The sequence below is a fragment of the Onychomys torridus genome, chromosome 19 (assembly GCF_903995425.1).
Source record: "Onychomys torridus chromosome 19, mOncTor1.1, whole genome shotgun sequence".
Taxonomy (NCBI): Eukaryota; Metazoa; Chordata; class Mammalia; order Rodentia; family Cricetidae; genus Onychomys; species Onychomys torridus.
In genome coordinates this window covers 2,257,040-2,272,915 of record NC_050461.1, presented here as the reverse complement: position 1 = coordinate 2,272,915, position 15,876 = coordinate 2,257,040, and the positions used below count along the sequence as shown (strand labels likewise).

General features: G+C 35.1%; 1 protein-coding gene across 2 annotated transcripts in view; it reads right to left on the bottom strand.

The window, feature by feature from the left end:
- Grik2 (glutamate ionotropic receptor kainate type subunit 2) overlaps positions 1-15,876 on the bottom strand; it is a 624,705-nt gene that overhangs the window by 219,133 nt on the left and 389,696 nt on the right. For both annotated transcript variants that reach the window (XM_036168913.1, XM_036168912.1), the window contains exon 10: positions 12,235-12,348. In XM_036168913.1, the coding sequence (XP_036024806.1) occupies positions 12,235-12,348 (114 nt within the window). The remainder of the gene's footprint in view (positions 1-12,234; positions 12,349-15,876) is intronic.

Sequence of the window (15,876 nt, the reverse complement as noted above, 5' to 3'; positions counted from 1 at the left end):
AAATGAAATTTGGCAGATAGATGTGTTTCATTTTGCAGAATTTGGAAGATTAAAGTATGTACACCATACCATTGACACTTATTCAGAATTTCAGTGGGCAACTCCTATGAGTTCTGAAAAGGCTGATTCTGTGATTACACACCTATTAGAAGTTATGGCCATCCTGGGAATACCTGTACAAATTAAGACAGATAATGCCCCAGCATATGTCGCCAATAAAATGAGACAGTTCTTTGCTTATTACAATATAAGGCATGTTACAGGTATACCACACAATCCCACAGGCCAAGCAGTCATAGAAAGTTCCAATAGAACTTTAAAGGATATGCTAAATAAACAGCAACAGGTAACAATGATTCCTAGAAATAGATTGCATAGTGCTTTATTAACCTTGAATTTTCTCAATGCTGATGAGAAAGGAACAACAGCTGCGGAGAGACATTGGACGACAGACAAAACTCCTGAGCTAAACCAACCGGTTTATTTCAAAGATGTGTTGACCTCAGAATGGAAACCTGGATATGTCCTACGTTGGGGGAAGGGCTTTGCTTTTGTTTCCACAGGAGAAGAAAAGCTGTGGATACCTACAAAATTAACAAAAATTCGATTTGAATAGGAGAAACCCCTTGATGAGGAGAAGTAAAAGATCATCCACCAATGTGACATCTCTTCAGGTTGTAAGAAAAATTTAACAATCAAAGGTAGGGGTAGGGTTCTGTTTTTGTCTTTCCAGGATAATGGAAATACCCATCTTCCAGAAATCATAAGGCCTTGGATATCCGGATGTTTATAGCAGAAAGAAAGAATCTATTGGTACCAATGTACACAGGGTAAGATATCACTGTCTAACATCTATATCTCTATCAATCTAGAATAGTTGTGGTTCCAATTTAATTATAAACCAAGCTGGCTTTGGAGATGGAATTGGCTCACTCCTTCTCTAAACCCAAGTATATTGATAAAAGAAAAGGTTGAGAGATTCTTCAGTCCCATATCAGAAGAGCCCTCTGGTGTGAGACAGAAGGAAAGCAATTATAAGGGACCATTATCTTCAAGATTCTAATTCTCTCCATGCTTATTCTTGATTTCTTGGAATCCTTTCTTACATGTCATGACATCTTTAAATCCAAACCTTCCATTCTGATAAAAAATAAGTTTTTTTCCAATAGCAATCTCTGAAGTCTCCAGAAGGAAGATGGGGCCCCAACAACAACAGCTCTACCCAATCCAGAATAATGCCATGGTAATCATCATCATACTATACTTCTTGCCAGAATTTCAGACAATCTTACCCATTACTCTTGAGAGTTGCTGCAGAATCTACAGTTAGTCTAACTGAGATTTACCTATCTGAGCTTTCTCACAATACCCCACAGAGATACCGTTGCCCCCTAAACAGTAGGAAGCAATTCTAAGAAAGCAATGCCCCTTATCCCCAAGGTTTCATATTTCTCAGGGTTATGGATAATGGTTCTAGTGTTGGGGGTGGAAGAAACTGTTAAACTCAGTACTCTCCTTAAGGAAAGAAAATATGTTTCAAAAAAAAAAGGAAAAGAAGAAATGGAATGGATAGATATAAGATATTATGGTAGACTACCATATACATTAGTAAACAAATTTAGTAATATAGCAGCCTTTGCACTGTTATGAATTCTTATATGTTGATACAAATATAAACCCTTTATATTCCTATTTAAGATAATTTGTATATTGATACAAATACAGAACTATGTTTGTTATATTGCATACATATTTTTACTCTTATTTGAAATATTTGTATATTGATACAAATGTGAATTTATATCTGTCATACTGTATGTATGTTCTACTTCTGTCTAAGATATTCTGTATACTGATATATATTTAGGATTATTATCATATTGCATATTGCACTATACATTCCTACCTCTGTTAAAGATATTTTGTGTATTGTCACAATTTAAAGTCATTGTCCTTTTACTGCACATTTGCTTACAGAGTGTTTGCCTTATTTATAGGAAGCCTTAGTCCTTAGGTTGTTTAGGCAGATAAGACTTATAGAGTTATTGTCACCTATGCTTGTCATCTCTAAAATTATGTTCGTTAGGTTATCCAGATTTATAAATACATAGGTCAGATGGACAGGTAATCTTCAAACACTTCATGGACCTAAAGAATATGGCATTTAAATAACTTAGAATTCTGTTGATGTGAGACACAATTGCTCCTGGCAGCACCAATTTGATCCCGAGAGAATGTTGGGCTTCTAAGACATTTCCATTTGGAAGTTTGTCTTCTTGGCACAAAATGGCCTACTGGGCAAAGAACTGCCCTTGCCTCAACTGCTGACAGTACAAATGCTGTCCTTTCTGGACAAGCGGGACACAAGGAAAGCGACCACTATACTTTGCCAAGACAGGGTAAGATGGTCTTTCAGAATTCCTGCTTCTGAAAATGGTCTGTCAGATACTCTAGACCTGTAGCCAATTTGAATGCACCAACGATGCTGAGAAACATTAGGTGACTGTCCAGGATGCTAGCTGTCTCTGTCTACTCTTGCAAGACTCCCAAAAGTTGCTTGCGTCCTTCTCCCATTTCTCAGGTATTATATTCCTTCTCAGGTCTTTGATGAGGTTGGAGATTAGCAGTTATAGTTACAACTTAGTATATATACATATATAATATCTTAGATAGAATATATTAAGTATTAGACTCAGGTTCTTTAGGATAGGACACCTTTTGGAATGATCTTTGTAACATGCCACCTACCCATGCCCTAGACTTCCCTGGATTTTACTATGTGTTTTTTGCTTGATATTGCTTGCACTTATTGTAATTCCAACTTATCTAAGTCATTATCCCTCATTACTCCTGGACAATATTTGATAACCATCTCTTTGTATATAGTCTTGTATTAGGTTAGAACTTTCTTATTTAGACAAAAGGGGGAGATGTAGTGGATAGCCATCTCAGCATTTGCCTGAATGTTCCAACCCCCACTGAGGCTTCGGTAATGGTCATACCCACAAAGCAGGGTGGAGGAGGAAGCAGAAGACCGAGGATCAAGAGAAGGTCTCTCTCTTGGTTCCGGGCCCCTGGATGCTGGTGGTAGACCGAGCAGTGTTCTCCAGAGAACACCACCGGACTGCACTATACCTTTGCCAGACCCTGCAACCTACCCCTTCATTGTAAGTTACCCCACAAAATAAACCTCCCTTTTAACTACGTGGAGTGGCCTTAATAATTTCACCAATAGTGTATCAAGGATTAGAACAGGCAAGAGGACAATTATTCAGAAAATGTCAGGGATAAGTTTACATATATGGGATGGAAAACAGGAGAACTTTGAGATACCAATGAAAAGACCAGTGTTTTTACTTTGAGTGGTGGATAGAGACAAAGAAATACACACACATCCAAGTCATAAAAATATTTTTAATAAAAACATAAAAGAACATACCCTAAACATGGAGAAAGAGATGCCCACCAGAGTACAAAAAGCCTACATAACAACAAATAGACAGTACTCAAAAAAGAAATTCCCAAAAGCATATGGTTAAAACACCAAAATCATGAAAGAAATGACATCAAACTTCAAGAAAATAGGATAAAGCCACATGTGAATTCAAGTACATAAAAAATCCAAGAAGGGCTTGGGAAAATGTTTTACAAGTTCTAAACTTGTAAGACCATAACTGCTAACCTGTACTATTATATCAAGCAAAATATCTACTGGAATTAAAAGAAAAATAAAGACTTTTCATGATGCAAACAGACTAAAGGATTTATGACCACAAAAACCAGATCAAATAAGACTATCAAAAGGAAGATATCAGAGGGGATCAAAACAATATCTGGAAAATTAATACTAAGAGGTCTAAGAAAATATAACAGACACAACAAAGTGACAGATTAATGTACATCATTCACCAATAACTCTGAACATTTATGGTCTCATTTCTTCAACCAAAAGATGTGAAACCTATCCAAAAACATTAATGACTGCTTCCACGAAACACACTTCACTATCAAAGAATGACACCACCTTTCAGTAGAGAAAGCTATTTCAAGCCTCTATAGAAATAGGAAATACACAGATGCAGCTTTCCTAATATGTGTCATAAATAAGATCATTGTTATTGTATAATAATGCTGTATATTATGCAGTATAAAATTAAAAAATTTAATAATCTTCATCCTAGTAGAAAATTTAAGAAAGAAATGCCAAGAATATACATGGGTATTTTTTTCCATGTACTGGTCATTCATAAAGCTTTAAAAATTAAAGCAATAGAAGAATTTTTAAAATTTAAAAGTTTCAACGTTGTCTTGTAGTTTCCAATCTTTTTTTATTTAATTCACTTTTTGAGCACTTCATATATAAGCACAGCATCTATATCATCCCTATCCCTAACACATCAAGAACTCCTCACTCCTTTCCAATTCATAACTTTCTCTTTAGTTATTATTCATACACACACATCAAAAACAAACAAATAACAACAAAACAAACCTAAGTCCATTTAGCTTTATTATATGTACATGTATCCACAGCTAACAACGTGGGACTGGTCAACCTACGTAGAAGAGTATCCCTGAAGAAAATAATCTCTCTCTCTCAGCAACCCTTGATTATCTGTTCTTTTCAAATGTGGAACACTATGGAATTTCACCTGTCAACATTGGTGTGTTAACAGGTGGTGTTAGTATTCAGAATTCATTTAGGCAACCATACTGTTGATTCTTAAAGGATACAGTTTTCATGTCATGTATAGAGAACACTATCAGTTTGCTTCTGGTCCTCTGGTTTGTAATATTTCCACTAGCTCTTCCTTGATTTTATCCCTGATCCTCTAGTATATTAATTATACCATCATATAGTCATATTTATCTAACTGAGAAAATGACATAAAGTTATTAGAATTAAATATGCTGGACTGGAAAAGCAGGAATGGGAAGGGGGAACTGTGAAACAAACACAATCCCTGAAATATAACAAAAATATAGTGTAGAAAGTTATGCTGTCTTTGAAGAAGTAGGTTGAGTGAGTAAACATGTATAAGGAAACTAAATTTGAATGAGTCCCTGCCATATGTTAAATATTTACAGGGTATATTCATTTATATTCCTTAAATTATTATGTTCATATTTTTCTTCAATATGTGTGTAAAGCTACTTAGAAATTATATATAGATTGTAAGGATAAAGTCTTTTTCTTGGTGAAGCTGCAGTGCCTGTGTTTCCAAGCCTGAATGTAACACAACTCCCTGAGAAGACTTACACACTTGGTAGTCCTCTGATAACAGAAAGGGGAGGGTCAGAGGGAAAAGTCATTGATGGCAGTTCTAGAAACCTGCTTTGTTGATATTACAGGAAAAGCTGAAAAACTCTTTAGGCTATGTCTTGGTCACTTCTTTCTTTTATACCTTGAACACTACTATTGTCATTTGGGTTTCTTTTACTAGATAAGTCTGTGTCTAAAGGTCATGAAAAAAGTTTAGATGCCTAAGCGAGTAAACTGAACATTGCAATATATAACCTTCCAGTGTACTAAAGGAAAAAGGCTAAGTTATAGGGGCACACACACTTGTTAAATTCCTTGAACAACTGCAAGAGCTTTCCAGAAAGAAAATGCTTTCCTGAGAAGTCTGCAGAGCTCCAAGGCTGCCATTTGTATACTAGTGTTCATTGTGAGGAAGGAAAGTAAGTGTACAGTGTCATGTAAGGGCAATGGACAAAAAACAATTCTTATACAAAGCAGAACAGTGGGAAGCACTCAACATATTTAGATAGGAGGCAAAGTATTGAAAATAAAGAACCCAGAGGGATAAACAGACAATCCCCATACACACTTACATAAAGTATTGTAAATGAAACAGGAGCCCAATACTGAAAACAGAAAGAGACTTTCAACAATAATTATACTTGAAATCTAGAGTCCAAAGGATTGTGGAGAAGCACACTACAAAGGTGAAAAGAGAGAGGACCTAAGATTGAGGTGGACAACTTTATATCCATGCATCTCCAGACTTGTAATATCATTTCTCATATTTCCAATGTTAGATATAAGCACTTAAAATATTTAATGCTTTCTAAAATGAAATCCCTTCATAGTATAAATGTATATTTTACCGCACATGGTATATTGGGTCAAGCTCCTGTTGTTGAGAGGAGAGTCTCACAATATTGGTAAACAGCCCGGATTTTGAATCTCAGTTTAACAGAGGAAACTGTGCTGAGCCCCGGTGCTATTTTATTTGTCTAGGGAAATATGAGATTGTTATCCAATGAGGCTGAAAGAAAACTGTGCTATCTTATGTAAGTACAGAAACTATAAGCCCAAAATATTCAAGACATGGTGCCCAAGTAGGTCTTCTATAAAGGACAAAGACTAGGTACCTAAGGTACCTATGTGTAATAAAGATAACGCTGCTCTGTACTGTATGGGACCTTATAATGGTAAGTATTGTTTCAGGTAAATTGTTCTCAATTAAGCTGCAACTTTATTCATAGCTGTAGTTTCTTTTTTCCCTTCCCCATAGTAGATCACTAAAAATCTACAAATCTCATGTTGTAGTATCAGTAGTTTATGCTGGCCTGATTATTTGCAGGAAATCCTATTACTTCACTTTCTAGGTGAGTAGCAATGAGAGATGTATGAAATGTATATTTTGTAGGCATTCTATTATTTTCCTCACTTATAAAACTGTGAATCATAGCATCTACTTCAAAAGATTATGAAAATTTGGGACTTGAGAAGTGATTTAGTAGTTAGGAACATTTACTGATCTTCCAAAAGACCTGAAATCAGCTCCCATCAACCATGTGGTGGCTCAAAACCATCTATAACTACAATTCCAGGATATGAGATTTCCCTCCTCTGCCCTTAATAGCACCAGGCATGTACATACTGGATAGACATACATGCAGGTGAAATACTCCTAAACATAAAGTACATAAATAATAGAGCAGAATAAAAAAGAATGTAAATTGCCTGATGTAGTGGTACATGCCCTTATTTTAAAGATTATTGTGAAAGCTAAATGTGTGGCAACTGCTTTGATCAATGCCTGGCACTGAGGAAGCATGCTGTAAATGTCTGCCATTGTATATTACAATTAACCATATGCACATATTCTAGTCACATAAAGTTGAGAAACAAACCAGTGTGCCTATCCCAGTCCTTGTGGTCATCTTAAAAAATATCTGAAATCTTTTTTGTGTTAGGGACTCTGCATATACTGTTCTCACCTCTGGCTGAGTACTTCTTGGACTGTGGGTTTCAGCTGCTGTGCTGGGTGTCTTTTGTGAACTTGGCACAAACCTAGACATATCTGGGAAGTGGAAATCTTTTTTTTTTTTTTTTTTGAGCTGAGTATTGAACCCAGGGCCTTGTGCTTACTAGGCAAGTGCTCTACCACTGAGCTAAATCCCCAACCCTGGAAATTTTAATTAAGAAAACATTTCTTTAACATTGGCCTCTAGGCAAGTCTATAGGGAATTTTTTTGACTAATGATTGACATGTAAAGGCTTCTCTGCTGAGGGTGATGCCAGACTAGATGAGGACAGCAAGAAAGCTGAGCAAGCCATGAGGAGCAAGCCAGAAAACAGCAATCCTCCATGGTTTCTGCTTCAGTTACTGCTTCCAGGTTTCTGACCTGCTTGAGTCTCTGAATCTCTGCCCTAACCTCCCTCAAGGAATGGGATGTTTCCTGGAATTGTAAATGAAATAAAGCCTTTCCTCCCTAAGTTGCTTTTGGCCATGGAGTCAACAGTATGTATAGATTAAAATTATATTTGTCCCTTCCCTTTCATTCCTGCAAATCCTCTTATATACCCCTCCCCACTCAGTTTAAAATCTCTGGCCTATTTTTTCTAACTAATTGTTGTGTTGTGTTTATATGTATATATTATTAAATGTAATCTGTTCCATCTGTACAATGTTACCTGTATGCATATTTTCAGGGTTAACCATTTGACACTGGAAAATCAATTGATGTGTCCTTTCCTGGGGGAAGACTACATGTTGGTGAGACATTATGGTATAGCTTCTAATTTTACTAGAAAACACAATCTCACATCAAACTCTGATCCTCTGGCTCTTATAGTCTTTCTGCCTCCTACAGTGTTCCCTGAACCTTAGGTGCAGGATTGTTTTAGATGTACCTGACTAGCATAACACTAAGGTACAGCAGAGGCACACATACCTTGGCAGTAACCAACAGTTCTCTGATTGGACTTCAGCTCAGATAAACAAGAGGGAAGCAATGCCTAGTACTGGGATCCCTGCTAACTACTCCATGCTAGTGACACCACAATTATTGGAGGAAAATTGACAACCTCTAATTTACTAACACAGTATAATCCATAACAACAATCCATAGCTGCCAATTTTTAATAAGTCTTAATTTGACATTTTTTCCACTCATGGCCTCAGAATAAATCTATAACTAAAGCATCAAAGATTCAACTTTTTTGTCTATAACAGGTGCTATGTGTATGTGCATGTGTGTGTATGTATGTAGTTTCCTGTGTGGAAGGCGTATAAACTCAAACCTATAAATATATTCTGTCAATAAAATACAGATTTTAGCACAAAATTGTGAGTGTATTCTCATTATTCAATAAATGTGTTTAGTATAACAGGATATTTGTATTTTATTTGTCATGAAACAAAAAAAAATGGGGCTCCAACTTGAGAGTAGAGAAGAAGGCCAGGACAGAAAGAGGAAGTATAAAGAACAAATAACACCAAAGTTGTAGAATTAAAGCCTCATGGAATTGCATTATTTTATATTTACTTAAGATTATACACAATACATGTAAGTGTATGCATACGTGTGTGTGTGTGTGTGTGTGTGTGTGTGTGTGTGTCTGTGTGTGTGTGTGTGTGTGTGTGTGCAAACATATAGCTTAAAGAGCTTAAGACACTTGGGCTGACAATGATCTACACGAAACCCATAGACTAACAAAAACCCAGCCCTAGGCATATGCAACCTCCTTCCAAATGTTTAGTAATGCAAACAATTCCTAAAGTAAATAGACTGTTTCTCTTGCTTGCCTCTCAGAAGCTGAAGTCCCTACTGCTGCGGACACTGCACACTTAGAACCAGGACCTGGATGATGGGAGCTGGACCTACCCTAAAAGCCCCTTTTTTCTGTCCAACTTCCATGGTACTAGAAATACTATGCAAGCTGCCAAGGGCAGGAAACAATTAATAATCCTACCCTGATGTCACACCTATGAATTACATGGAAAATTTTGTAAAGGTTCATGACAAACAGTAAATAATTTGTTTGAATTTGTTTGTTTTTAATTATTTATTCTTGATGACAAGAGTATGAAGCAAAAACAAATGAACATAAAACTACAAAACAAACAACAAAAAAAAAAGAAGAAGAAGAAGAACCATTAGAGGATATGGAGAAAAGATGACATACTTTTTCCTTTTAGGACATGATAAAATCCATTAAAAACTAGTATATGGAAATACTCTAAAATATAAATAGTACACTTACAAAATCTAAGCATCATGTGTATTTGATAGATAATGACATTAGTTATAAGGAATGCTGAACTAACTGGTAGTTGTCAAATATCACTACAAATCACTACCATCTATGGAACTCTTATAAATAAAAATAACTAAGCCTGAAACACAGAAATGTTATTTCAAATGCCTCAGGCTTGCTTTGTGTATTGTATGGTAATATCCTTATGCTGTATAGCTGGCTATGATGTAAGTGCCAATTACCTCGCCCTGCTAATGCAGGCTTATAGCCCCAACTACAAGGGTGGCTGAGCCAATCATAAAGTCTACAATAGCCTGAGCTATAACTCTAGATCAAGGCCAGCTTTGGACTCAGCGAGACAGACTCTGTCTTAAAACAAGCTGGCACACTTTCCTGGGATGTGCAATAACCAAGGCTCATCCTCTAGGACCACAAAACAAACAGACAAAATCTGTAACTAAATGGTACTTATTAATAAATGCAAAATTGTTTATGACTGAGAAAATATATAAATTTCTTTTTTAAAGAAGCCCTAAGCAATTAAGAGATATTAAAAAATATGTGATATGAGTCACTTCCTTTTATTAGACAAGTGTAGTAACCTGAGCATTTAAAAATATTTAAATATAATCATTTAAAAGGTAGTATTTTCTATAATTTTAAAGTTAATAAGGTATCATTTGTTTTATGAATATTGATAAATATTTATTGAGTGTTAGTTATATAAATGGCAATTAACTCTGGCAATAAGAACCAAAAGCATACAAAGTTTGATTACTGGCATTGTGTGATTTCACAATAAAGGGAGATAGAGATATGCAGAAATTGAAAAATCCTTCTTTATGCATGGCAAATGGTTTTGTAGACTATTGTGAGTGTAAAGCACACAGCCTCCCGCCTCAGCACACACCTAACTAAGCAGAATGATTATAACCCTTTATGGCATGGACACTTCAGAAATGAAGCTAGAATGATGAATTGATATGTGAAATATAAGGAGAAATAAAGTACTGAGTAAATGTTTACAGTCACAAAGTAGAGGACAAACTTGGAAGTTTGGCTGGGAGAACACAGAAAGGCCCATATTACAGATGTTTCTGGCATGATCTTTACTCTGAGAGATTTGTGGGATATGTGTTGTAGAGAAGAGGGACACAGTCAAGTTATGTTCCTTAATAATGTTTTGAAGATGATGTGCATATAAAACAAAAAAATGCATACTATTAATTCTGAATTGTATGTAAGTGAAAAATGCAATAATGCCACAACTAGAGAAGAACATTTGCAAAGTAAAGAGAGCAAGGCTTAAGCAACCACATGGTTATCCCAGTTCAATCAGAATAGATTTCCTGATGAGGAAATAAAGATAGACTGTGGCAAGAGTTAAGACTGCACACACTTGAACGTCAAGGATGAAATATTTTTATGTTTTACTGATTATTGTGAATTATTTAAAATTTTATATAGCAGGAAATCCTACAAGTAATAGCATTACATAGTTACAATAAAAAGAACAGGAGAAGAGGCTGGCTATCAGCAGAAGGATAAGTGCCTATCTGCTGAAACAGTCCTAATAGGAAGTTGTAACATCAAAGACAAATGATTTGATGCATGAGAAGTCAGGTGTGTCATTACCTGTAGTGAAGTTTTGGCTGAAGAATTGTTCTGTTTGGTGCACACAGAAGTCAATGCTTGAAAAAGCAGGGGGAGACCTAAATCAGGTTGAAGAGGGCCTTAAAGGTTTTAGAAATAATATAGGCATGTCTGAAGTCTTCAGCTGGAGAATGAAAAACCTCACCACCCCAAAGCTTGTAGGTCATGGTTGCCAGTATTGCTTCATTATCAGAAGCTTTTAATCCAAACTATTACATGTTGACCCGCTTCTAGTTTTGACATCCATTTTTGCTACTAAGATCCAAAAATAGGATTTCCTCATGGGCTGATTATCACTGTACTCATTTTCAGAGATTATTCTGCTAAGTATTTAAAGGTGTTTTCTGAGACTCTAGCTTTGTTTCCTCTGATCAAGGGAGACATAGAAAGGGCACTAGTAAACTATCATGATATGAAATACTGACTAAATAATCTAAAAATAAGATTCTCCTTTGCAAATGGCATAAGTGACCATTACTGGAAATCTAATTAAAACATGTAATTATGACACTGTTAAAATATCCAACTTATCAGCATTTATTTAATTATGGTGGCAGTGAAAATGTTTCTGGTTTGTAAAATTACTTTCTGTTATATTTCATAAAGGAAATTAGTAAAATGAGAGCTATTAGTCGAGCTGGAAACAATGAAATTGAAAACAAGGTTAAAGTGTAATTATTATATAAAAAATATTGAAAAATAATTGCTAAATATACTGTGAAATACATTTTTAGTAAAAGAAGAGTTTATGTTTGGCTATTCATTTAATTATATGCATCTGCATGTCTATATGTTTTGCAAATCTGGAAATTGGCAATGCATCAATATAGCAAATTCTGTGCAAATATAAAGATTTTCAATAATACATGAAGCTTTTTTCAATATAGATACCTAAAACATTCATATGGCTTGTATCACTGAAGATTAACAATATAAAATATGAATTGAATTAGAATTGACTTTTCTGTCTTACAGTAATTGCTCAATGACTATAAGACATATCACATTCTGTTCATTAGTATTCCCATTTTCTATCCACATCCATGATATCTATATTTTTCTAAAATAATTGAAAAACAAACACTTACCAAAATGGTGGTAACAATCAAAGAACGATTAGACAGGGAGTCTGTGATATTTGCTGGCTTTCCTTTCTGACTTTCTGTCATATTCAGGCCACTGGCTGGATCCCATGTTCCAATCTATAAAACAGCAAATGTACTTGGTGAATTGTCCATCAGGCACCTGTGAGACGGTGCTGCAAGGGAAAGTCGAGACTGCCAACACTACTCTCCTCTACAGCATTATGTGCTGTCATCAAAGTATAGGCTGCTTGTTCTAAGCATGATTCACTGTTCTGTGAAGTGTGTCTAGCGAAGTGTGACATTAAAGAAGAAAATAATTCACCATACTGCCACCGTCCATGTGGGAGCTTCATTTTCCATTAAAATTTTCATTCTCCCAAATAAACCACATTTGATGATATGTTGGTAGCTACTGGAAACTGATGAATAGGGTATATCCTTTACTGTAATGGCTCTTTCCATTCTCCCATCATAAAGAGAGTAGTCCATATCACAGACAAGCCTAAAAGATGGGAAACCCGGGGACCCAGGATAAATTAGCAAGTATAGACAGGCTTAGAGAAGTGATTGACTTCTATTTGGCCTAATCAGGTAGAGTAAATCTACACCGAGATATCTTTGGGTCTTTTAAAATAATCTTTTATAGTGTTAAAAAATACTTCTGGAAAGGAGATTTTGGCACAATCTCACCTATATAACCTACCTCAGTGCTTCCTTGTATCCTCTATTTAAAGAGATTTTTACTAACCAATGCCTTCTTATTGGTGAAGCTGTATTGTGTACTCTTTGTATACAGACATTTTATGTCAGTGAACATAGTGGATTGATGACAAAGGGAATCTCTATGGAAGGGACATACGAACACAAGACCTCACGGAAGGTGCAGCGTGGGTGTTTCATGGTCACTACACTACAGCATTGCCCTACATATGTTAATCTCCAGTGAAATAGAACATAACAAGAGCTATGGATACAGTAATTCTCTATCCCTACCCTCCTAAACCTGAGGATCATCAGAAATGACATTTGTCTTCCATATTACCCTACCCAATTCATCAAAGGAGAGCAACAAATTCTCTTTAAAATCAACTTCTGTATATAAACAAAATTATGTTTATAAGTGACATTGACTTATCAGGCATTATTGTTGCTATCTACATAAATATTCTATTAAAGATCTTGTAACTTGATTAAGATCCCTTTATTTCCCTGTACTTTATCATATACACTAATTTATTATGATTTTCATAGTAAACTTTTATTTTCCTTTTTAACTGAAGAAATACAAAAGTATAACTATTTTCTGTTAAATGAAAGAATGGTGTCATTGTTTTTCTCTGCTGAGTAGTACTCCATTGTGTATATGTACCATATTTTCTTGATCCATTCTTCAGTTGAAGGGCATCTAGGTTGTTTCCAGCTTCTGGCTATTACAAACAATGCTGATATGAACATAGCTGAGCAAATGCCTTTGTGGTATGATTGAGCATTCCTTGGGTATATGCCCAAGAGTGCTAAGGCTGGGTCTTGGGGGAGATGGATTCCCAATTTTCTAAGGAAGTGCCATATTGATTTCCAAAGTGGCTGTATAAGCTTGCATTCCCACCAGCAGTGGAGGAGAGTTCCCCTTGCTCCACATCCTCTCCAGCATAAGCTGTCTTCTGTGTTTTTGATCTTACAGCATTCTGATAGTTGTATATAAATATTAATTTCATTATATTGTTTCAACATTATAGTTTAAAAAAATTCATAGTCACACCATTTTTAGAAATATCTTAAATAGCTCTTCACACTTACCTCATGTTTAATTCAATTTTCACTATACCAATAACTATATATTTCCATTAATAATATTTATTTCAATAAGTGAAAAATATTAAATAATTCAGCAGGAGAAAGGAGACCCAAAAATTTCTTCCTTTTTTTATGTTCAAAGTAACTTACTTGCTGGCAATTATATATCATGTCAAATCATGAATCATGGCTACTATTAAGTCATAAAAATGGAGGATGTGCCAGATGCCAGGGCACAGTGGATAGGAGAGCTTAAAATTATAATGACTGCTGATTTACTGAAGTCATTCAAATATAAAAATCATTAAAAGTGCTCCATAAGCTAAACAAGAGATATTTCTCAATGGTATTGACCACCACTTTTCTATCTGTGATTTATAATCAATATTTGTCACTTATTTATTCACTTAGAGAGTGTTTCTTTTCCATCACTGACAAAATAGCCAGATTTTAAATGTTGTAATTCAATCTAAAAATCAAAATCAAAGTAACAGTCCACCTAACATCACTCTCAAAGTTACTGATGAAAAGCTCCTTAATTCACTCCATACCACACTACAGTAAGTCAAAAATCAAAAAACAATTTGGCTGGTAGGGGAGAGATAGCTCAGTAGTTGGTGCACCCACACTGCAGCAGAAGACCTTAATCTAATATGCAGGCAACTCACCACCACCTGTAACCCAGCTCTGTGGGACCTCATGGTGTCCTCTGGCCTCTCCACATATGTGCACACCCTACCCTCAGACACACACCCTTATACATAATTTTAAGAACAGATAAACACACAATAAAAAAATAAAATTACAGATATATTTTCCTCATAAAAATAAATGTAAAAATTCCCCCAAAATGAATTACATTCATAACTGGGTGTGGTAGCATGTGCCTTTACTATCAATACTGTGTCAGAAGAGTCAATAGGATCTCTGTAAGATAAAAACTAGCTCTACAAAGTTTAGGCCAGCCAGGACTACATATAGGGCATGAAACTAAATTTTAAAAATTTCAAGAAATAAAATGCAAACAGCTGAGAAACACTTTTAAAACTTTTTCAACATTCATAGCCATCAAGGAAGTAAAAATTAAATTATAACTGTTTTTAGATTTCATCTTACACCTGTCAAAATGGCTAAGATTAAAAACAAATAATGACAAATGTTGACATGTATGTAGAGGAAAGAAAATACATATTCACTGCTATTGTAAATGCAAATGGGTGCAACTACTTAGAAATCAGTATGGAGCTTCCTCATAAATAACTTAAAACATATCTTCCAGATAATCCAGCTGTATCTAATATGGGTATATACCAAGTACTCTGTACTCCACTCTAGATATACCTACTCATCTATGTTCAGAACTGTTCAGTACTCATCAATATTCATCACTCATAATAGCAAGGAATATGAAATTTTATGTCCATCAACTGATGGGTAATGAAAATATGGTAGATTTACACAGTGGAATATTATCAATTAAGAAAAATGACTTATTAAAGTAATTCATAACAACAGACACTGAAGAAATCCAGAGAATCATAAGGACATACTTTAAAAACATACAGTCCACCAAATTGGAAAATCTAAAAGAAATGGATAATGTGATCACTAGGTATCACTTACTAAATTTAAATCAAAATCATATGAACAATTTAAACACACTTATAATACCTGGTAAAATTGAAGCAGTTTTTGTAAGTCTCACAACCAATAATTTGGTATTAGCACCAATACTTTTCAAATTTTTCCACAAAATAGAAACAGAATGAATACCGTCCAATTCATTTATGAGTCTAGAGTTGCTTTGATACTCAAACTACATACAAACTCACCACAAATAGAGAATTACAG